At 50.9% G+C, this 23126-nt stretch overlaps 3 protein-coding genes across 16 annotated transcripts in view; 2 read left to right on the forward strand and 1 right to left on the reverse strand.

Moving 5' to 3' along the window:
• Positions 1-6458, forward strand: part of Xndc1n (XRCC1 N-terminal domain containing 1, N-terminal like) — a 20279-nt gene extending 13821 nt beyond the window's left edge. For all 7 annotated transcript variants that reach the window (NM_001437410.1, NM_001437414.1, NM_001437412.1 and 4 more), the window contains 5 exon segments: positions 833-918; positions 1117-1289; positions 3106-3181; positions 4140-4270; positions 4773-6458. In NM_001437410.1, coding sequence (NP_001424339.1) covers positions 833-918; positions 1117-1289; positions 3106-3181; positions 4140-4270; positions 4773-5008 — 702 coding nt within the window. In that variant the 3' untranslated portion in view covers positions 5009-6458.
• Positions 5858-19250, forward strand: Trpc2 (transient receptor potential cation channel subfamily C member 2). The gene is given in 13 exon segments (NM_022638.3): positions 5858-5924; positions 6569-7282; positions 9386-9598; positions 10517-10681; positions 11157-11331; positions 12150-12350; positions 12802-12964; positions 13376-13468; positions 15699-15891; positions 16942-17069; positions 17162-17240; positions 17845-17974; positions 18532-19250. Coding segments are annotated over 13 exon segments (2664 nt in total). The 5' UTR covers positions 5858-5909; the 3' UTR covers positions 18927-19250.
• A 303-nt stretch (positions 19251-19553) lies between these two features.
• On the reverse strand, positions 19554-22986 carry Art5 (ADP-ribosyltransferase 5). Of its 8 annotated transcripts, none has more exons than NM_001013039.2 (5): positions 22577-22986; positions 22197-22411; positions 20509-21238; positions 19979-20011; positions 19554-19891 (listed from the first exon to the last, which is right to left on the reverse strand). In NM_001013039.2, the coding sequence occupies exons 2-5, from the start codon at positions 22254-22256 to the stop codon at positions 19788-19790; spliced, it is 927 nt and encodes a 308-aa protein (NP_001013057.1). In that variant the 5' UTR covers positions 22257-22411; positions 22577-22986; the 3' UTR covers positions 19554-19787. The 8 variants fall into 8 exon arrangements, with proteins under 8 accessions (NP_001013057.1, NP_001427092.1, XP_087496499.1 ...); NM_001440163.1 differs by having other exon boundaries at positions 19554-19894; XM_087640373.1 differs by having other exon boundaries at positions 20718-21238; positions 22577-22670.
• Positions 22987-23126: the final 140 nt, after the last annotated feature.

A 23126-nucleotide genomic window follows, 5' to 3' on the forward strand; every position in this document is an offset into this window, starting at 1 on the left:
GTTTTTTTTTTTAAAGATTTATTTATTTTATGTATGTAAGTACACTGTAGCTGTCTTCAGACACACCAGAGGAGGGCATCAGATCTCATTACAGATGGTCGTGAGTCACCATGTGGTTGCTGGGAATTGAACTCAGGACCTCTGGAAGAGCAGTCAGCACTCTTAACTGCTGAGCCATCTCTCCAGCCCCTGAAACAATGGTTTTTTTACACATCCAAGTTAAAGTATATTTTATTTTTTTGAGACAAGGCCTTGCTCTGTAGTTGGCTTTGAACTTTCAACAATATAAACCTATACAAGTTCATTTTATTTATATGAAGTATGACATAGATATAGATTTTAAAAGTTTACCAGAGGGCTGGAGAGATGGCTCAGAGGTTAAGAGCACTGACTGCTCTTCCAGAGGTCCTGAGTTCAATTCCCAGCAACCACATGGTGGCTCACAACCATCTGTAAGGAGATCTGATGCCCTCTTCTGGTGTATCTGAAGATAGCTACAGTGTACTTATATATAATAAATGAATAAATCTTTAAAAAAAAAAAAGTTTACCAGAAACAAACTCAAAAGTTTGCATATTCCATCAGTCCCCGTAGGCTGGTTTTACCCAATAGTGTGGATTCTTGTAGTCCCACAGCCCATCTGATCATGACAAATCACTGAGCATCCAAAATCTTAGCAAGCATAGTAGACTGCTCACCGTGGATACAGCATAGTAGACTGCTCACCATGGATACAGCATAGTAGACTGCTCACCGTGGATACAGTCCTGTTTGTTCCTAGGCAGCAGTGTCCCCTCCTGGTGAATCTGGGTATTCTCCATTCTCTCCTCAGAACTCTTCTGATAAGCTGGAGTCTGATCCTAGCCCCTGGCTGACTAATCCTTCTATCCGGAGGACCTTCTTCCCAGATCCCCAGACGTACGTACCTGCTGTAGATATTTCTCCTGTAAGAAAAAACCATATACCTCATGGGCAAAAAAAAAAAAAAAAAGCCTGTGGTCCCCTGGTTAATCACTTAAGATCTAAACATGTCATAATAGCAAACTCTGTTTCTTGGTTCAAGTAATTAGAATAATGTCTGTATTCTGAGTGAAACCAAATACTGTTTCTCTGCAGGAGCACCAAGGAAATTTCAGCGCTCAAGGGTATGTTGAAGCAGTTGCAGCCAGGGCCTCTGGGGCGGGCAGCCCGCATGGTGCTTTCTGCTGCCCATAAGGCACCTCCAGCCAGTGTCGTAAGCCCAAACAATAGCCATGGAGAACCAGATTCCAGTCATCCCGAGCGTGCAGGTGAGCCCATGATCTACCCTTACTGTGCCTGGCATTAACTTTCTTCCCTGACTCTACCACAGTACTAGAATAGCTCACCAGCTTCAAGTGAAACGGCAAAAATGGTCAGGGAAAAGAGAAATTAAGGGTCAGTAGTCAAGATAATTCTCAGCTACATAGAGAGCTGCAATCCAGCTCGAGTAACACAAGACCCAGTCTCAAAAGAAATGTCTGTGGTCGCCTAGGTCTTTCCTGGAGAGGGCGCTATTCCAGCTCGTTCCAGGAGGTTGGAGAGTCAGCATCTCAGAGTGTGGCCTCTATTTCATTGGTGACAAACACAAGGGAAGGACAAGGCCAGGCAGAAGTCACAGCTTTTTTACCCCCTTGAGATAAGCTCTCACCACTTAGTTCTTAGCTGGCTTAGAACTCACAGGATACCTGCCTCTGCCTCCCAAGTGCTGGGTTGAAGGTGTGTGCCACCACATCCTAGCTTTTTGCAACCTACTCACAGATACTGTGCCATTTGCTAGAAATCACTCAGAGGGGCTCTCAGTACAAACAGGCAGTAGATAATGGGAGTCGTTTCAGAGGCTGGAAGAGTAAAAGTCTATAATTTTTTTAAAAGGAGACTGAAAAGAAACCAAGCATTTGGGGGTATCTACTATTGATAAGGTACTGTGATCATGTAAGCACTTTGAAATACATTCGGTGCTGTACTGTTTCTGAAATTCTGAATAAAGAATGGCGACTATTGGTTTTTGTTACTACTCATTTGACAGGTATTTAGGGAATATCTCTGTGCTAGCCTCATATGGTACTAGAGATATCCATAATAAATAAAATAAAAGTGCTTATGTCTTAATAAAGAATTGCTATCTGTGTCACACAAGATAATGTAAAGCTAAACTATGATAAATACTTTGAAGGAGGGGAGGGAAGTGGGTGGGTGGGGAGCACTCTCATACAGGCAAAGGGGAGCGGGGAGGGCAGATGTGGGATGGGCTGGTGGAGGGGTAACTGGGAAGTAGAATATCGTGGGATGGGTTGGTGGAGGGGGTAATCAGGAAATGGCATATCATTTGAGATATAAACAAATGGAATGATTAATAAAAACAATGCTTTGAAGGAAAAGACCATAGAATGACAAGATTTCAATCAGAGAATCCAGGGAAAGGCCTTGAAGGGATAAGTATGAAATGAGATTAAACAAGAAAAAACAAATTGGGCTGGAGAGATGGCTAGGTGGTTAAGAGCACTGACTGCTCTTCCAGAGGTCCTGAGTTCAAATCCCAGCAACCACATGGTAGCTCACAACCATCTGTAATGAGATCTGATGCCCTCTTCTGGTGTGTCTGAAGACAGCTACAGTGTACCAGTCTACTCATATACAATAAATAAATCTTTTTTTTAAAGATTTATTTATTATATATAAGTACACTGTAACTATCTTCAGACACACCAGAAGAGGGCATCGGATCCCATTACAGATGGTTGTGAGCCACCATGTGGTTGCTGGGAATTGAACTCATGACTTCTGGAAGAGCAGTCGGGTGCTCTTAACCGCTGAGCCATCTCTCCAGCCCAATAAATCTTTTTTAAAAAAGAAAAAGGAAAAAGTTAAGATAGAATATCTCAAAAGAAAAGTTAAAGTATGGCAGCCTCTTGTAAGTAGCTAGACTGTTTGATTTTGTTTTTCAAGAAAATGTCTCACTATTCATCCCCAATTGCCCTTGAGCCTGCCGCCCTCCAGCCTCAGCTTCCTGAGTGTGGGGCTTACATGTGTGTGTGACACCATACTGGGGTTATGTGGAAGTATTAACAAGAGTTTCTAACACAGAGCCCAGAGCAGAAGAACCAAACAGGAAGAACAATGCAAGCAGAGGGAAGAGGAGGAAAGTCCAGGAGCAAAGGAGGTAGGCAGCAGTCACCCCCAGCCCGCTACTCTCCTAAACCCTTCCTCATTCATCAGACTTGAAGATAGGCAGAAACTGGCCCTGACCTGAACCAGAATCAGAAACTATGCACACTGCACATGATCAAAATGTATATCTTATGTCTCAGGCCTATACTGCTAGCATTCAGGAAGCCTGTACATTTGACTGCTTCTAGGACTGCTAGACTACTGGGATATATCGCAAGTTTCAGAACAGCCTGAAATCAGTGGTTGCTGGTATCTATGGGGACAGACAGATGAATGTGGAGTGACTAACATGCATTTGGAGTTTCTTTGGGGGTTGATTTAAAAAAGTCCTAGAGGGCTAGAGAGATGGCTCAGTGGTTAAGAGCACTGACTGCCCTTCCAGAGGTCCTGAGTTCAAATCCCAGCAACCACATGATGGCTCACAACCATCTGTAATGAGATCCGATGCCCTCTCCTGGTGTGTCTGAAGACAGTGCCCACATACATGAAATAAATCTAAAAATAAAAAAAAGTCCTAGAAATACTCGGCTTGGAAGTATCTTTAGTCCATATTTCCAAAGGCTACTTTTACTGGTATGTATATAATATCTCAATTTTAAAATTAAAAACTGCCAGGCATGATGTCATATGCTTTTAATCCCAGGAGCTAGAAGGCAGAGAGTGAGAACTTGAGTTGTGGGAAAGCCTGATCTACCTAGCAAGTTCTAGGTCATACAGGGCTACATAGTAAGACCCTATCTCAAAATTAATTTTTAAAAACTGAGGCCAAAGATAGAAACTTTGTTGTCAACTGCTCAAAGGTTAACTGCCTTCCTCCAAGTCTGTCATATCGAGTGGAAAAACAAGAACTCTGAGCTCCTGTTTCCACCCCCTATATGCTTGTTCTGGATTCTATTCCTTCAGCCCTTGTAGTCTCTCCCGGGTAGCTGACCTTACTGTTCCTTCCACAGACCGTTGTCCAGCTCAAGCTCTCAGCCAAATAGGAGGGCAACAGGAAGGACAAAGCAAAGACAGCAACGACCTCAGGCCAAAAGTGATGGCAGTGGTGTGCAGGCTACTGGACAGTGTCCCATTTGTACAGGTGAGCTGCATCGATCACCATGGGGGTGGGTGTCCTTCTAGACAGTTAGTGAGGTCCAATAGGAGACCCTGTCTCAAATAATCAGTTGGAGAAACAAGATATGCAGTATCACCCTCTGGCTCCCATAAGTGCATGCATATGGTACACACATGCCAGTCAGTTTTGTTATACACACACAAACAGAGAGAGAGAGAGAGAGAGAGAGAGAGAGAGAGAGAGAGAGAGAGAGAGAGAGTGTGTTTTGATTTGCCCAAGCCTGGTGGCAATGTTCTTTATGCTCATAGCTGACCTTTCCCAGTAGACTCAATGTTCTGTAAGGACAACCATATCCCTCTGCACCTAGTAAATGTCTGATGAATGTCTGACAGACATATGATAGTGTCTCTTGGGTTTGAAATACTCAGCCATGGGAGATTTTCCGAACATGCAGTGGCACTGTGGCAGCAGACACTGCCTTCAGCCTGAGAGCAGGCCCAGGTTAATTGTCCCCTTTCCTCCTCAGGTTCCTTCAGTATTGAGGCTCTTCCCCGGCATGCTGCCACTTGTGGAGAGAGCTCCCCACCCCAGCCAGCTTCTCCTACCTCCTTGTCTTCCTCAGAGTCTGTGCTGTGGGTGTCTTCCCCAGAGAGCTCGCCGCCACCATCTTCCTGGGTCCAATGCCCTATTTGTGAATTACAGTTCTCGGCAAGAGAAATAGAAGAACATGCCAGCGTGTGTGGGGAAGTTTTTCCAGCCTGAGCAGTGACATTCTGCTAACCCTTTCTTGATGTTGGAGCCTGGGGAATGGATCTCTTGTGGCTAAGAAGCATTGGTCCCCTCCCTTCAGTGATTACCTCAGGACTCTGCCTGCCTGAGGACACTTTGGACCCAGCTTGCTCCCCATTCCCGTTGCCAAGGCTGTGTCACTATGGTACCCAATTCTCATAAGGATATTTTCCCCTTAGAACATATTTGGTAGAATTGATGATCTCTCCAAGGCCTTAGAACACTATCTAGAATGTGATTTCCAATGCCCATTTCCCTGAAAGGAAAACGGAGGCTCACCTAGGGGGAAATACTGCCTGAAAATTATAAAGTCCTATGATGGTCTGGGAAGATGAGTGAGTCTTGAGCATGACACTGACACTGAGTCCCATCTGACCTTGACCTTCTATATCTTTCATGGGTGTCTGCCCCAGGTGTAATCAGATACTGCCCTGAAACTTCACACTACTTACCATAGGTGTGGAATGGACGTTCAGTGACACAAAAACCCCTCACAGGGTTCTTAAAGGAACCAGAGAGATTTCCTTCTAAGGAATAGGCGTGGCTGTAAAAGTTTGAGCAAATCTCGTTCTAACTATTTGAGATAGTTGGACCATAGTGTCTCCCCAAGGTCCCCTGGAGCTGCGATGGTCCAATTCTGCTTTGAAGAATTATGCACGCTTCCCTTTTCCCCAGGAGATGTCTTCATGTGGCACTAACACCCGTCCCCCTTATCCCCAAGGTACAGGGCAGGGAGAGAGCAGCTGGTCCTGGTGAAGGGAGGGCTTGGGGTGGGGCCTTGAGTGGGAATGAAAGAGCATGTGAGCCGCAGTCAAGGGAGAGGCAGAGCAGGAGTTCAAGCCTTCAGCCCCTGCCCACAGAAGTGGGTGCAGCCATGGATCCCCTTTCGGTAAGAGACCCTTGCTTCCCTCCCCTCCTCATCCCAGTCCCCAGGGGGATGCAGGGACAGCCTGCTGCTGTTGGTGGGAGAGCCCCTGGATTCCTGATCCAGGGCCTAGAAGAAAAGAGCAGGGAGCTGGACCTGGTAGAACAGGACGCAACAGTACCAAGGAGGGGAGATGCTCTCCAAGGTAGAAGGCAGAGTGAGAGTATCCGGTGGAGGGAAAGCACCTTAAGGTCCTACTAGAGTCTTTCATAGAGAAAGGGTTTAGGGAAAGTGCAGCTTAAAGACCCTCTGTGTGGGCATGTCTGAACTTGTCCTTCAGAGAGATGAGCAGCTACAAGATGGGAACTGGATTCCTGTCGGATGTGTATAGGTTAGGTGCCTAGTGCGGCCCCAACCACCTACTTTAATCACCTCTCTTCAGGGAACTAACTTGGGCCCTGTTATGTCTGATTTTTATAAGAATGGAAGTGGGCTGAGTAAATACTCCCCATACTAGCTTTTCCTACATGAGTCTACATAATAAAATGGTGAACAAGACAGTATGTGTTGCTGATCTGTGTTTGAGAGGAGGAAGGCATAATAGCTGATTACAGAAGGTAATCTTGGGAACTCAAGAGTGCTGTCCTCTCTCCTTCACCCAACCACAGCCCAACTGGACTGAGATTGTGAACAAAAAGCTCAAATTCCCCCCAACACTGCTGCGTGCTATCCAGGAGGGCCAGCTGGGTCTCGTGCAGCAGCTGCTGGAATCAGGCTCCGATCCCTCGGGTGCTGGGCCAGGTGGTCCTCTGCGGAATGTGGAAGAGTCTGAGGACCGCTCCTGGAGGGAAGCCCTTAATCTGGCCATCCGCCTGGGCCACGAGGTCATCACTGATGTTCTGCTGGCCAATGTCAAGTTTGACTTCCGGCAGATCCACGAAGCCCTGCTAGTGGCTGTGGACACAAACCAGCCAGCGGTAGTGCGTCGTCTGTTAGCTCGGCTGGAACGGGAGAAAGGTCGAAAAGTAGACACCAAGTCTTTCTCTTTAGCCTTCTTTGACTCATCAATCGATGGCTCCCGCTTTGCCCCTGGTGTTACTCCACTCACACTGGCCTGCCAGAAGGACCTGTATGAGATTGCCCAGCTGCTTATGGACCAGGGCCACACTATTGCTCGGCCCCACCCAGTTTCCTGTGCCTGCCTCGAGTGCAGCAATGCGCGCCGATATGACCTGCTGAAGTTCTCACTATCCCGAATCAACACCTACCGGGGCATTGCTAGCAGGGCTCACCTCTCGCTGGCCAGTGAGGATGCCATGCTGGCGGCCTTTCAGCTCAGCCGGGAGCTCAGGCGCCTTGCACGGAAGGAGCCTGAGTTTAAGGTTTGTCACCCTCCACACACACATTCTTTACTCCATCCTGCCCTCGGGCCCCATTTCTGTTGTTGCCCTGTGACAGGACTGGACTTTGTGCTGGGTGTTCTAGGAATTTTGAGAAGTGGGGAATGGCAAAAAAGGGTGGAGCTTCTTGTCTTAAGAGCTCCAATTTCATCCGGAACAGACTTTCATTCTAGTGACAGCCACTCCAGGGACATTTGACTTATTTGAGGGGTGCAGCTTCTACCTTAGGGTTCTCTAGATGTATTTAGGGGTACTCTAGACCCACCTAAGGGAAGAGAGAAGACTAGAAAGCCGCTGAACAGGCTTAGATGTGACAAATAGAGCAGGTCCTTGGGGAGACCCAGTGTACGCTCACCTGGAGCGCTGTGTGTTGGGGCTCTCAAGCTTGTGATCATGGATGGAAAAGGGGGACAAGATGCCCCAGGACTTTATTCAGTGCCTCTGTGGATGGTCCTCATGGGCACTGCACAGAAAACTAGGAAAAGAAAGAGTAACCTATGGCTTTTGTGTTTCAGGAAGATTTTTTTTAAGATTTTTTTTTTTTTTTTGAGCTGGGGACCGAACCCAGGGCCTTGCACTTCCTAGGTAAGCGCTCTACCACTGAGCTAAATCCCCAGCCCCATGATTTATTTAATTTATATGAGTACACTGTAGCTGTCTTCAGATACTCCAGAAGAGGGCATCAGATCCTATTACAGATGGTTGTGAGCCACCATGTGGTTGCTGGGAACTGAACTCAGGACCTCTGGAAGAACAGACAGTGCTCTTAACAGCTGAGCCATCCCTCCAGCCCATTCAGGAAGATTCTTAAGGGAAGAGGCATTTAAGCTTGTCTGTGGAAGAGGCTGGTTAGAGAAGATGAGCAGAGAAGGTAGTTGAGGTAGAGCTGAAGGCCTAGTGAAAGGTATGTCATGAGGGGCTGGAGACAGCTCCGTTGGGAGAGTGCCTGTGCATGAGCCCCAGACTTCGATCCCCAGAACTACACGTGGTGCATCACATCCCCAGCACCTGGGCAGTAGAGACAGAATGGTCAGAGTTCAAGAGCATCTCTGGCAGGTTGTAGGCCAGCCTGGAACACATGAGGCCTTACCTCAACAGCCCTACCCCCAAGAAGTATGAGGACCTGGGATGGAGTACCTGGTCAAGGCCTGGCATTATACCAATCCCGTTTGTCCATTGCTGAGTCCTTGGCATCCCGTGTGCCAAGCCAGACCATGCCTCAGTCCTCAAGGCTGCCATTAGGCAGGGAACCTATAAGGGTCTCATGAAAGCCTAGGACAAAGTTAGGCTAGAGAGCCAGGAGAATAAAAAGGTCCCCACCAGGAAGGAGCAGTGCTTTCAAGGGACTCTCCCATCTCTCACAGCTATGGGATGGGCAGGGCAGGAATTCTCATCCATGCCTTACAGGCAGAGAGACTGAAGTCTCAAAACACGTTTCCTCTCTGAGGGACAGTGCTAAAGGTAACCTGGGCCTTCAAAGACTGACTTGGAACCTCTCTGGAGAAAAAGCTCCAAATAAAACAGGATAGAGTGGGAAATATGCAGCCAAGAACTCCACATTCTTCTGCATCTCCTTAAACAGCCGGCACTGGTTCCATCTAAGGGCAGAAAAAGTAAATGAAATGAGCACAAGTGTAAGCAGTAGGGCAGTGGAGTGGCTCGGCAGGAAGGGCTGCTGCTGCTGCTCAAACCTGAAGACCTGAGCTCAACACCCAGGACTCAAATAAAAGTGGAAAGAGAACCAATTCTACAAAGTCGTTCTGGCCCACGCATGTGTGTGTATGTACCTGCACACATACCACACACGGTAACAATGTTTAAAGAAAATAGGAAGTCGGAGTCATAGTGGGACAGGAGTCAGGAATTAGAAGAGGAAAATCTGAGGAGCAGGCAAGCACGGTGGGTTTGGGTTGCAGTACCTTAACGATGCGGTAGGGAAAGCATCAGGTAAGTGAAGGCCACACAGGATTGATGAGGTAGCAGGAGAAAGGAACAGACCCAGTGGTGTCAGAGCTGACCCTGGCCCACAGTTTGGTGGAGGGGCAGGGACAGATTGGTCTGATGGCACACAACACTTTCTTACAGCCTCAGTACATTGCCCTGGAGTCTCTCTGCCAGGACTATGGCTTTGAGTTGCTGGGCATGTGCCGGAATCAGAGTGAGGTCACTGCAGTGCTCAATGACCTGGGCGAGGATAGTGAGACTGAGCCTGAGGCTGAGGGCCTGGGCCAGGCCTTTGAGGAGGGCATCCCTAACCTGGCAAGACTGCGGTTGGCTGTCAACTACAACCAGAAACAGGTCAGCTGGGCCCTCCCTTACCCTGGTCGCTTGTCCTGTCTCCTCTAAGGCATGTCCAAGTCAGCCTTATCCTTTGACTTTCTCTATCCTTGGGACTTGCTGAGACCTTGATACTGAGTGCCCTTCATATGAGCCCTTAACAGCAAGAGGGGGAGTTTCCCATCCTCCCCTGGTTACCTGCAGTCTGAGTACTAACAATCCTTAGAAAGCTAGTCACCACCAGGATCCCACACTCAGAGCTCATGCAGTCTGAGTACTAACGATCCTTAGAAAGCTAGTCACCACCAGGATCCCACATTCAGATCTCACGCAGACTTACCTTTGCCTCAAGCCTAATGAATAACTTTGGCCCCGACTTCTGCTGTTAGACTACAACACCTCACTCTATGCACTAAGGTGTTAAATGCCTGGTGATTTTTTCCCCCTGTCTCATTAGATGCCTTACCCAACAGCCAAGCTAAAGACAGGATCCCTGTCCAGTCCCCCACAGCCCGACTCTCATTCCCAGGCAGATAGCCTGACCCACAAAGCTCTCCTGTGTGGCTTCTCCATTGACCAGGTACTCATGACAGGAAACCCATATTCCATGCCCCTTCCCTCAAGATCCTTCATCCAGACTTCTATTACATATACCTACAGAGGCAGGGAACACTGAGAAGTCTGGGACTGAGACCCCCAAGTTGTACCCACTCCTGCCTGACTTCAAGAGTGTGGGGGTGAAGAGCCTTGGAGTTCATACTGAGGCCTACTGAAATCACTCCACTTGCCCATGGTCACGTGCCCCTCTCTTCTGGGTGGGCTGGCATGGAGACAAAAGGAGGCTTCAACCTCTGTGGCAGGAAGTAGGGCTCTGCCTCCAACCAGCTCCTTTGGCCTTCCTGCCTGGTGGCCATCTCCTCATGGCTCCTCTCTGCTTAGTTTGTAGCACACCCCATCTGCCAGCAAGTGCTGTCTTCCATTTGGTGTGGGAACCTGGCTGGCTGGCGCGGGAGCACCACCATCTGGAAGCTCTTTGTGGCCTTCCTCATCTTCCTCACCATGCCCTTCCTCTGCATTGGCTACTGGCTGGCGCCCAAGTCCCGGGTACTGAGAACAAGATGACTGATACCTTAGTTTGTGTTTTGGAAGCAAGCTCTCCACTGAGAGTGTGGGGGTGGATTGGAGGTGGGGACGGGCATTACAAAAACTGCCAGAGTGTGGCAAGGCAAAGAGTGGAGAGGGCCACTCAGGCTCCCGACTGGGTGACCGAGAGGAGCGGGTTTAGGATAGTAGTAGTAAATCTTACCTTTCAATTTGGTTGAGTACGAAGTTGTCCTGTGAGGTACACCCCACCCCACCCCACCCCACAAAAAGATGGTTTGCAGTAATAACACTTACCTCACGCAGTTGTGAAGGAGAGAACAGGAGATAGGCCTCGTGCATCCTACGTTCTTAGTCCATGCCTAGATGAGTAGACGAACCTGAAGTGCAGACTCACGTGGGAGCCAAGTAGTCTAGAGGGCTTTAAGGACAAGCAACCACAGGCCTCTGTCAGCCATGCTTACACTCTCCCCCAAAGCTGGGCCGCCTGCTGAAGATCCCAGTGTTGAAGTTCCTGCTCCATTCTGCCTCCTATCTGTGGTTCCTGATCTTCTTGCTGGGAGAGTCTCTGGTCATGGAGACTCAGCTGAGCACCTTCAAAGGCCGCAGTCAGAGTGTCTGGGAGACTTCTCTGCATATGATTTGGGTCACAGGTATGTGTGAGAAAGCCCTTTACTGTGGCTAGCTACCAAGGGCCTTGTGGCCCCGTCTGGCACTGGGCCCCAATAAAACTTGGCCACACTGAGCAGGCTAATCATTTAGACACCCTGAAAATCAAGATCTTAAAATGGAGCTGGGTGCTATGGTGCATCACGGTAACCCCAACCCTCAGGACGCTAAGGCACATTCAAAGCCAACCAGGGATGCATAGCAAGACTTTGTCTCAAAGGGGTGAGTGGTTAAGAGGACTCAGTGAGCAAAAAGCACTTGCTGCCAAGCCCGATGACCTGAGTTCAATACCTGAGATGAACCTGATGGGAAGAGAACCAATTCCCACAAGCTGTCCTCTGACCTCCACACAATGCATGCAAGTGCCCATGCATTCATGCACACGCACACACGCACGCACACACACACACACACACGCCCCACATCGATAGATAAATGTTTAATATTTATTTTTTAACTATTAAAAATAAATAATAAAAAGGAGTCCTTAAATATTTGCCCAAATATGATTTGGTGGACCAGGAAGAACAGTAGTCCACCACCACCCCATGCTGCTTGCTTTCCGAGTATCACCTGCCTAGTTACTTGTGCCAGTCACGTGGATCCTGAGATCCGTCTGCAACAAGGAGGGGCTCCCCTTTTGTTCCAGAAGGTCACTCTGCACTTGGATGGATTAGATGTTTCAGCTCCCCACTCCCACAAAAGCCCTGCCTTTGCAGCCTGGCTATGTCCTAGAAGGAGGAAGGGAGCTTGGCTTCCTCCTCTCCTCGCCCTCCCTGGACACCCTCCTGTCCCCTTCCAGGCTTTCTGTGGTTTGAGTGTAAGGAGGTGTGGATCGAGGGCTTGCGAAGCTACCTCCTGGACTGGTGGAACTTCCTGGACGTGGTCATCCTGTCTCTGTACCTGGCATCCTTTGCACTGCGCCTCCTCCTGGCTGGACTTGCCTACATGCACTGCCGGGACGCCTCAGACAGCAGCACCTGCCGATACTTCACCACAGCTGGTGAGGAGCCTGTCCTCATCACCTCTCCCTTTACTGTGGTACAGTACCCAGCAAAGCAGCTCAGAGAGGAAGGGTTTGTTTAGGTTTGTTGTTTGACGTTGTGGTGGGTGCAGAGGCAGCTGGTCTCAGTGTGTCCATAGTCAGGAAGCAGATGAGCACTGGGGCTCAGTCTCTCTCTCTCTGTCCCCCTCCCCCTCTCCTTCTTCCCCCTTTCCCTCTCCTTCTCCCTCTCTCTCCTTTATAGTTAGTCCAGGCACCCAGTCACGTTCAGCATTCAGTCTTCCGTCCTCAGTAAAACCTCTCTGGAAACACCATGACATCTATCTAGAGCTGTGTCTCCTAGGTGATTCTAAATCAGTCCTGCTGATAGCGGAGACTAAATCACAGTGCCTCAGCCCAGCCATGAGTCCCGGGTGAGCCTTTACTCAATCACCTCCCCACCCCCCTGCAGAGCGAAGTGAGTGGCGCACAGAGGACCCCCAGTTCCTGGCCGAGGTGCTCTTTGCTGTCACGAGCATGCTCAGTTTCACCCGATTGGCGTATATTCTGCCAGCTCACGAATCATTGGGCACTCTGCAGATCTCCATTGGCAAGATGATTGACGACATGATCCGGTGTGTGCTCTCCCGCCTGTGGCTACTCCTCCCTGATCTTCTGAAATCCTCAGCTTGACCTGTGCCGTGTGCCTCTCACAGAACTGTGAGCACCAGCAGTCTCTGAACCCTACCTAGGACCTAGAGGCAGAATCTGGAAACACAAACCTCCCCTCAGCAGGGAGGCTGACAGTTCCCAACCCAACCACAATTACAAACAACCAATAGCAGAAACAGCCCCTGGTGTCCCAATTCTGGACAACTCTATGCCTCACTTTGTCCCTCTTCTAGAAATTGAAGTCAAAAGGGCACAAAATAAAAATAAAATAAGCAAAGAGTCAGAAGGCCTCCCCTTCCCCAATTCCTTTTCCCAGAGCCTGCCTTGTAGGGTGGAGACACACTCTGACCCTTCCAAATCCTACTCCTTGACAGGTTCATGTTCATCCTCATGATCATCCTGACTGCCTTCCTCTGCGGCCTCAACAACATCTATGTGCCCTACCAGGAGACGGAGAAGCTGGGCAAGTAAGCTGAGCCTGGGGTCGAGGCCGGGGCCCAGGCGGGCCGGGGAGCTGGGAGGCTGAGGCCTTTTGTCTTAGCACGTAACTCTCTTACTTGTGCAAGCTCGTTGATTCTCTCTGACACTAACTCATTCACTCATGCATTCCCTTGTTTCCAACCCTGCTGTTTGAAAAATGCCAGTCATTAAATGAAGAAAGTCACCGGCACCCACGCCCTGTATGAGCAGCCCATTGTGGTTTTGCTGCGATCTGTTTCTCTTTCTTTTTTTCTCTTGCAACACTTTTTGTTTTTTGTTTGTTTGTTTGTTTGTTTTTGAGATTGGGTCTCACTATGTAGCTATGGCTGTCTTGGAGCTTGCAGTGTAGACCAAGGTGACCTCAAATTCACAGAGATCTGCCTGCCTCTGCCTCACCGGTGCTGGTTAAAGGCATGCAGCACCACACATTAGAGGAGGATTTGGCCCTTGGTGAAGAGCACCTCTCCATTGGAAAGGTGCCCTTTACTAATGGAGGGATTCTGGCCTAGATTACTTGCAATCTGTACCCACCGGATTCAACCTCTGAAGATGATTTTGAGGGTGAGTGGGGTTTGAGATAGGCTCTCAAGTAACTTGGACTTGATCTAAAACTGATGCTCCTGTCTCTACCCTCAAGTGCTAGAATGCCAGGTGTGTATTGCCCCACCCAGCCATGGATAGCTTTACTGAAAGAGTTCCTGCCGTGGTCTGAGACAGTGACTCTCCACTTCTGTCACTTGTTTGACATTTATTATCTTGCGTCCTTCTAACAGAGTACTTGTTCCTAGCTCTGCATGGTGATGCATGCCTATAATCTCAGTGCGGGAGGTAGGGACAGGAGGATCAGAAGTTCAAGGTCATCCTCAGCTGTTTAACAAGTTCCAGGCCAGCTCAGGACTTCGTGTCAAAGGGAAGAGAACTGTTGAGGTGGCTCAGGAGGTAAAGGGGCTTCCCAGGAACAACATGGTGAAAGGCAAGAACTGACTCCTGCAAGTCGTCTGACCTCCACACCTCCTGCGTTTTGAAGAAAGACACACATACATGCACACAGAGAAATAAGTAAAAAAAAAAATAATTAAAAACAAGAAAATGTAAACAAACCTTAAAGCATTTTGGCTGGAGATCTCAGGTGAGGTAAATGGCGGGCATATGGCTCAGGGTAGCTAGGAATATGGAAAATTAGCAAGTAGAGGTCTAACGCATTGGGTCAAATTTAGGAAGGTCTGCCTTGATGCTGTATGGAGGACAGAGTGACAAAAGCAATGCCGTTTACCTATGGCGGGCTAGAGCCAAGACACAGAGAGTCAGAGGGCAGAGGGCAGAGTAGTATGGTCAGGACAGTGAGCGCTTGATGAGTGCATTCTGTTGGGTTCCTTGGGGGAAAGACAGACCAAGAGGGGAGGGCTTCCTGGAAGAGGCAGCACCGGGGCTATTGCCTCTGTGCTCTAGGGCACACGTACTCTCCCACCTATGCCAGGAAATTTTCTTAACTTGTTGTGCCTTCCTCTTTTATCTCGCTTGCAGTCACAGCAACCAACATGATTTTTTTCAAATATACTTCAGATGTCCTTCTCCATCTGGAACTCTTTCTAAAGTTGGGAGGCCACAGTAGAGACTTTAGCGTTATTCTATAAGGCCCGTATCTGTGTAGTTCGTAACAGCCTCTCATAAGCCATTCTCTCTTCTTTCCATCACACCCTCATCCTAAGCCTTCCCCAGAACATGCAGGCCTTGGGACAGGATCCTGCTTGTCTGGTACCTCGTGGTGTGCTTAGCCCCCTGTGTTAAGTAAATATTGGTTGGCCAAAAGAATAAAGGTGGAGGGGCTGGAGAGACACGCAGCAGCCGAGAGGCTTACTGCTCGTGCAGAGGACTCAGGACTCAGCACCCAAATAGTGGCTCACAGCCATCTGTAACTCCAATTCTAGGGGATCCAATGCTTCCTTCCTCCTCCCTCTCCAGGTTCCTGCACCCACATGGTGCTCTCCCACACACACTCAGGATACACACCAATACACAAGTAAAATAAAATAAGTTTTTAGATAAATAACTAAGAAACACAAGTGTCTGTATTCACAAGGGTGGCCCATACGGATTCATGGACATCAAAGGCCTTGGCTGTGTCTTCAGAGGAGGGGAGTCTGTCTGGGTGGAACCCAGGCTTCTCTCCCAACCGGATCCCCGTTTTCCTCTCCTCTGTTTGGCCCACCATGCCAGTTTCAACGAAACGTTCCAGTTTCTCTTCTGGACCATGTTTGGCATGGAAGAGCACTCTGTGGTGGACATGCCCCAGTTCCTGGTGCCTGAGTTCGTGGGCCGGGCCATGTACGGCATCTTTACCATCGTCATGGTGATTGTGCTACTCAACATGCTCATCGCCATGATCACCAACTCCTTCCAGAAGATCGAGGTGCGTGACCCCAGCCAGGCTAGGTGGGGAGGGACAGGGAACAGAGACCCTCGGGGTCCTGCCCTGCTCTCACTTTTATTTTATGGCTCTGGACAATTTCTCCTCTAAACAACTAGGATCTCAGCACTGTTGTTGGTTTGGGCAGACTCCAAGTCTAATGCTCTCTGCACTTGGTGGTGGTGATGGGTGTGGGTGTGGGTGTGGGTGGTGGTGATGGTGGTGGTGGTGTGGGGGTGGGGGGTGGTGACGGTGATGGTGGTGATGGTGGTGGTGGTGATGGGTGTGGGTGTGGTGGTGGTGGTAATGGTGTTGGTGTGGGTGGGTGATGGGTGTGGTGGTGGTGATGGTGGTGTGGGTGTGGTGGTGGTGGTAATGGTGTTGGTGTGGGTGGGTGATGGGTGTGGGTGGTGGTGATGGTGGTGGTGGTGGTGGTGGTGATGGGTGTGGGTGTGGGTGGTGGTGATGGTGGTGGTGATGTGGGTGGTGGTGGTGATGGTAGTGGTGTTGGTGTGGGTGGTGGTGATGGTGGTGGTGATGTGGGTGGTGGTGGTGGTGATGGGTGTGGGTGGTGGTGATGGTGGTGGTGGTGTGGGTGGTGGTGGTGGTGATGGGTGTGGTGTGGGTGGTGGTGGGTGGTGATGGTGGTGGTGGTGTGGGTGGTAGTGATGGTGGTGGTGGTGTGGGTGTCGGGGGTGGTGATGGTGATGGTGGTGTGGGTGGTGGTGATGGTGATGATGGTGTGGGTGTGGGTGGTGGTGATGGTGATGATGGTGTGGGCGGTGGTGGTGGTGGTGGTGGTGGTGGTGGCAGCAGCAGCATTTTAGAGCATTGTATAAAAGTAAGGGGGGGACACTAGAAGGAAGCAGATGGGTCAGCGTTGCAGGCTTGAGAATAGACTGAGCACTGAGAATGGGAAAGGGGACTGTGGGTGGTTGGTGGGGAGGAACACGAGCAAGAGTAAGAGAGGGGAAGGCAAAAGAGACATCGCCTGAGTGAGCAGAGTGGCCGTGCCAGCACGGACCTGCCATAGCCTCCTGCCTCGGTCCCCAGGACGATGCTGATGTAGAGTGGAAGTTTGCTCGCTCCAAGCTCTACCTGTCCTACTTCCGAGAGGGTCTGACGCTGCCTGTGCCTTTTAACATCCTGCCATCCCCAAAGGCTGCCTTCTACCTTCTCAGGTGATGGCCTCAGAGGTCTGGCCCCTGTACACCACCCAGCTCCTGCACCCCAACCCACCCACTAACATCTTTTCACCATGGTGATCTCTCAGGAGGATTTTCCGGTTCATTTGCTGTGGCTCCTCCTGTTGCAAAGCCAAGAAGTCGGACTATCCCCCAATCCCGACCTTTGTGAGTTCCTTTGCAGACTGTTGTTTCCTCACCTGTCTTACCTAAGCCATCAGTGTGTCCCCAGAGAACCTGCTTCCAATTCCCACTCTGTCATACGGCCTCCATTTTCATCTTCCTGCTTCTGATTCCTACACCTCTAGTCCCACATCCTGCGGCCTCAACATAATCCACGCCACCTCCACCCCAAGCCCGGGCTCCAGACAAAGAGGCTGTAAGACCTGCTTGGGTGATTTAACTTGGGCAAAGCCCCCTGAGGAATGAGAAGGCTGCGGAGGCAGCTGGACATCCAAGGGGCTCACCTACCTCCTGTCATCCGCACCATAACTCAGCCTGTCCGAGCATGAGAGCTTTCCTGGTCTGGACCACTGCTGCCAGTCCTATAGGGCTCTTTCCATCCCACGCCACCCCCACCTCTCAGTCTTCATGCACTCACTGTCCTCTCACAGTCTATTTTCCCAGTTGGCCCCCATCTGTCCTGCAGGACTGCACTGTTCCCTTCAGGCCAGGGACAGAAAGCCTGCCTCGATGTTGCCTTTCTCTTTTACTCTTGGTCAGGGCAGAGATGGAAAGGAAGGTAGAGAATTCACTCTGCCTTCCATTGCAGACCAACCCTGGGGCAAGGGCGGGGCCTGGGGAAGGAGAACGTGTGTCCTACCGCCTTCGAGTCATCAAGGCTCTGGTGCAGCGCTACATAGAGACTGCCCGGCGCGAGTTCGAGGAGACCCGTCGGAAAGGTCAGAGGCTCACTTGTAGTGCTCTCCCCTTAGCTCACCTGGGAAGGGTGCCTACACCAGACTTCTCACTCTCCATACTCCACACCATTAGGATCCAGTCCCGTCCTCTCTGCCCTAGAAAGGCACAGTTTACCCATCTGGCTCCTTGACTTGGTTCCTCTGCCTTTACTTACTTACATGTTGTTGTGTTCTCATTCCCTCAGTCTTGTGAGCTCAGATACTGAGCTCCCCTTTTCGCCTCCCCCTCCCATTTCCTTCTTCCTGTCTTACTAAGTTGCCTAGGCAGGTCTTGAGCTCACTCTGAGGCCTAGGCTGACTTAGAAATCTCCCAACTAGATGGGATTACCGGCCTGCACTACCAACCCCAGCTAAGGCTTTTCTCCTTTGTCGCTGACCTTCCATTAATGCTCGAATTTACCTGACCCCTCAGTTCCTCCAGTCTTCCTTTAGAATTTAGATAGGGTGTCCCTGGATTCAGTAGGGTGGGGTGCGGATAGACAGAAGAGGTACTGAGCAGGCAGGCTCTCCTCTGAAAGACCTGCCCTGATTCATCTCAGATCTGGGCAACAGACTGACAGAGCTGACCAAGACTGTGTCTCGACTGCAAAGCGAGGTGGCCAGTGTGCAGAAGACTGTGGCAGCGGGAGGGGCGCTGCGGCCTCCGGATGGCGCCAGCATCCTCAGTCGGTACATCACCCGAGTGCGCAACAGCTTCCAGAACCTGGGCCCCCCTGCCCCTGACACCCCCGCAGAGCTGACGATGCCTGGGATTGTGGAGACCGAAGTCTCCTTAGAAGATAGCCTTGATGCTACAGGAGAGGCTGGGACTCCAGCTTCTGGAGAGTCCAGCTCTTCCTCCTCGGCCCATGTGCTGGTACACAGGGAGCAAGAAGCAGAAGGGGCAGGGGACTTGCCCCTGGGGGAAGATCTGGAGACCAAGGGCTAGTCCTAAGGCAACAGAAGGGTCTTTTCTGTCTCTAAGTGCAGCTGCCTAGTTGGGTAGAGCCAGGGTCTCACAGTAGAAGACCATGGTACTTTTTTTTTTTTTTGCCTCAGTAAAGTTTCTGCTGTGGAAGTCAGATGATCATCTCCATCTCTTAATAACCTAAGATCCCTTCCTTCACTCCCCTAAAATGGATGCTGTGTGAGGAGGGAAGAAAGAGCTTGCTTTGAGTTCTGGGGTTTAGAATCCTACTTTGGGATTCCTCAGGTCTTTAAAGGAAAAAGTTCTGGCCTAGGAGACTAGAGGACTGGGAGACTGGAGGCCTGCCAGTGGGTAGGCCTGAGAGTGGGGGAGCCTGAGAATGGGTGGGCCTGAGAGTGGGGAGGCCTGAGAGTGGGGAGGCCTGGAGGTAGTGCCCTTTCTTGACCTTGCATTTCTCTTCATGGCTGGGTATCCATCTATCCCTTCCCTGCCTTGATGGTGGCTGTGAGGCCCCTGAGGCTGTTGAAAAGCATCAGGTACAGAGGTTACAATGTATGACTAGGATGAACAGGAAATTAGTTTCAATCCCTCGACTTTCAAGCCTGCCAGGGACAAATGACATCATGCAATAAACCAGTCATAAAAGCCCATGTCTCTACACCGCAACTCTGTTTAATTGAGTAGCCATCCAGTCTTTACCTTGCATGTCCTAGGAAGTCCCCGCCACACAGTGGGGTTCCCTCAACCCTGCCATGGCCTCAGGTCTCCAGCTCTGGTTGGAGAGGTGGCCCCTAGGACTGGAACCAGAACCACATTCCTGCTTCCTGAGGCCGTTCAAAGCCCCTTCTTCATCGTAAGGTCATCAGTTCCCAAGCTTCCTAAGAGGTTTCAGGGTCCAGCTCTGGAGAGCTGCAACTCCCCAGGGGCCAAGAGCAGCGTCTTCCCTGATTGCAGAGCCAAAGCCTCTGTGGAGAACGACTCTGGCTGCCCTGCTGCTGGAGAAAGGAGAAAAGATGGTGAGGTGGGCAGCAGGGCCAGGGGAGCGGGAACAACTCACAGCAGGCTAGAGGATGACCTACCTCTTGAGGACACACAGCCACGTCTCTTCTCCCCTGCAACAGATAGCATAGTAAGGCCCCGGGGTGATTCACATCCCAAATGTCTTGCCTATGGCCATCCCCCTTTCAGTCTGTCTTTTTCTTCACCTCAAAGCAAGACCTCACTTCCTCTCAGCTTCTCCCCAGGCAACTTTTCCAGGTTGTCCATCCATCCTTGCTCCCACACAGCCATCACTCTTCCACTCTGTCCCTACTTCCACAACTGAACCTGGTACTCTCCTACCTCGTTAGCCCCATCAGGCCAGAGGCTACTGAGCCAGAAAGCAGTATTGCCTCCTCCCCTCTGCTCCTTGGTCTATTAGGTACCACAGGGGCTCCTTTTGAGAAGTCAGTTATCTGAGAATGTCCACAGGTCTTGAACACTCACAGGACCTGGTGGAACCTCGGTCTCACTAATCTCAAGTGGTTCCTGGAGGCTCTGGGGACCGGGTCAGGATATACTGGCTTCTTTCACCCACCCTGCCATTCTCTGTCTCCCATGCATCGCTCACCACCCAAATAGGCGCAGTTAAAGTGGCTGCAGGTCTGATTATAACTCCAGAGCGTCACTATGCTCTGGGCTCCATCCTGGGAGAACCCAGTGACCAAGAAGACTTCATGTGGGGGTATCAGCACCTCACGCTCCTCAGGGAAGACAGACAGAGCCTGGATAGGAGCCCCAAAACAAGTCCTTAGATTGAAGAAGGTGGCGTTGCCAAACCTGCGAGCCACTCTTTCATCCACAGAGCTGGAGGCAAACTGTCCTAACCGGACAGAGTCCCCCAGCCTCTTGGGTTCAAAGTGAAGGCTGCTCACACCTCGGAACACCACCTCCCCAGCTTCCCTACTGCATCCTCCAGTGCCCCGCAGCAGCTGCAGGGCCCGGGTCAAGTAGAAATGCAGGGCCTTGAAGGGGAAGTGCCTCATGTAGAGCTCCCGGGAGCGACCTCCTGTCCGCACAGCCTGGTTCAGCTCCCAGTACAAGGTGTTGGATGAGTTGGTGTACACCATAACAGCTACTCCGTGCTGGGCTTTGAAGCCAGGAGGTAGAGTAAGCTTGTGACGCCCGTGTGCCCAGGCCTCTTGCGCTGCTTCCCAGGATTCCCGTAGCAGGGCATGGCGTGCCATCTCTTCCTTTAGCAGCAGGCCTGCTTTCTCCTCCATCTCCTCAGAGCAGCCCACATAGGCATCATCGAAGGTATCCGGAACCAGGCTCAGGGGCAGGATAGGGACAGCTTGTACCTATGGACATAAGAAGGGAGGTGTCAGAGACAAAAGTAGAAGCTTAGAACACTGGCCAGGGAGTGCTGGTGGCAACTCAGTTCAGAATCACAAGGTTTCATTTCCGTGCCGACATATCTGATGCATGCAATCAATTGGCAAGATCTGAAACGGCACAAATAACACAGGCAGCAGAGCTGGGCAGCCGTGAGGTTAAGCAACACCTGCTAGCTGTGGAATCTGGAGCAATTCTCAGGTCGGGGCTTTCTGGACTTCACATTCTTCACCTATGCATTAAGGATACTTCCAACCTCTCAGGGCTGTGAGGAGAGCATCACGATCATTGTGGCAGGCACAACCTAGACGGGGTCGTCTCATCCTTCCAGCGAGAGGAGAGCCTGGTTGGTTCTGTGTTTTCCTGGCTCTGCTATTCAGTGTGCAGGCAATGTGCAGCCAGTGTCTGATCCCTGCCCTGGTCCCCATCTCTCTCAGCCTTTTCTCATCCTTGGGGAAGCCCTGCAGCTCGGTATACATCACTGTCAGCACTGGGATTCCTGCATCCTCTCCAGGATTTTATTCTAAACTCAAGGGGGGGGGGGATTATTGTCCTCAGCTCAACCACAGTCCTAGAGTGTGATGGGGGTGGGGAGAGGGCCTGCCAGGGTCTACAGCAGCACACTGGGGTACACAGGGATTTGCTTGCATTGAACCTGTGGTGTGAAGTGGGACGGAGAGAGTTGGAGGCAATCCCTGTGGAGGGAGAACATGGAAGATTTCACACCAGGAACCAGAAGTAAAGGGAGGTGGCATTCTGGGAGAGATCTGGCACTTGAACTCTCTAATGGAATAGAAGTTCCTGAGGACTGGAAGGAGTGAAGAGACTCCTGGGGGTGGTTTACTTTATCATTCCTCCTCCACCACCTTCTCAGCCTCTGACCTACAGCTGACTTGGTTGGCAGAGGATAGTCCCTAGAGTTACCTTCCAGAGGATGTGCAAGGCGAGGCAGCTGAGGACCATCAGAAGATCCTCCAGAATCATCCTCGGAGGACTCTCAAGATGGCAGGATCCTGATTATGATGAAGCCAGTGGAGGGGGGTGCTGGCTTGGATGGACTCCAGGACCTTCCTTCTTCAGCCTGAGAGGGTCCTTAGTCAAGGACTCAGGAGGGATGCGGGGCGGGGCCGAGGGTGAGTCTAGGGATGAGCATAGCTTCAGATTTTACTGTCCCCGTGTCAGCCCTAGTCTATGGCTACAAGATGGCCCCACACCCAGGGTCTGCATGACTTCTTGGCGATGTTATAGGTGGGACAGTTACATGGCTGTGCCAGGAGAGGGACGGGGCAGGAATAAGGACCCACCTGGAGGTGGTGAAGGCAGAGAACGGCCTGGGGCTATAGTCCTTTGCGGCAGACAGGAGCTGAAGTGCGGGCAGGCGCTGCGCAGATCCCGGACAGCTGAACAAAGTCCCCGGGGCTAACTATAGCCCCTGGACTGGTAACCCGACACCTATCTTCCCCAACAACAGACAGGGGCGTGGGAGCTGGACTGGCAGAGTCCTTGGGTGGTTGAGGGGCGAAACTCTCCTTCGTGGACGATAGGTTCTTCCCGTAAGATCTGAGCTAGGTCAAGTTTGGGGGAGGGACTTGTGAGACTTGGCCTCGTATCCGGTGGTCCTGGGCCGGGGCCAGGGCCCTCAGACCACCAGGCCAAGAAGCCCTGCGAGGGTCGCTCGCTCCTTGTACATCACCCTAGTTAAGTCGCCAAATCTGTCTTATTTGCACACGACACACTTTGGGTCTTGTGCACCAGCATCAAACCTCCACCCCCGCCCGCCCCCACTTGCTTCCCTATTCTTAACCCTCTGTGTCCCTACCCTGGTCTGTAGGGCCAGGGTAGAAATGCTTGATG

The sequence above is a fragment of the Rattus norvegicus genome, chromosome 1 (assembly GCF_021556685.1).
Source record: "Rattus norvegicus strain SHRSP/BbbUtx chromosome 1, alternate assembly SHRSP_T2T, whole genome shotgun sequence".
Taxonomy (NCBI): domain Eukaryota; kingdom Metazoa; phylum Chordata; class Mammalia; order Rodentia; family Muridae; genus Rattus; species Rattus norvegicus.

Coding starts and splice junctions, on each gene's coding strand:
- Art5 (NM_001440163.1), bottom strand. CDS start 22,256: ATGATTCTGGAGGATCTTCTGATGGTCCTCAGCTGCCTCGCCTTGCAC. Junction 20,012..20,508: donor TAACTGCGCCTATTTGGGTG/GTGAGCGATGCA, acceptor TATCTGTTGCAG/GGGAGAAGAGACGTGGCTGT. Junction 19,895..19,978: donor TGGCTGTGTGTCCTCAAGAG/GTAGGTCATCCT, acceptor TCCTTTCTCCAG/CAGCAGGGCAGCCAGAGTCG.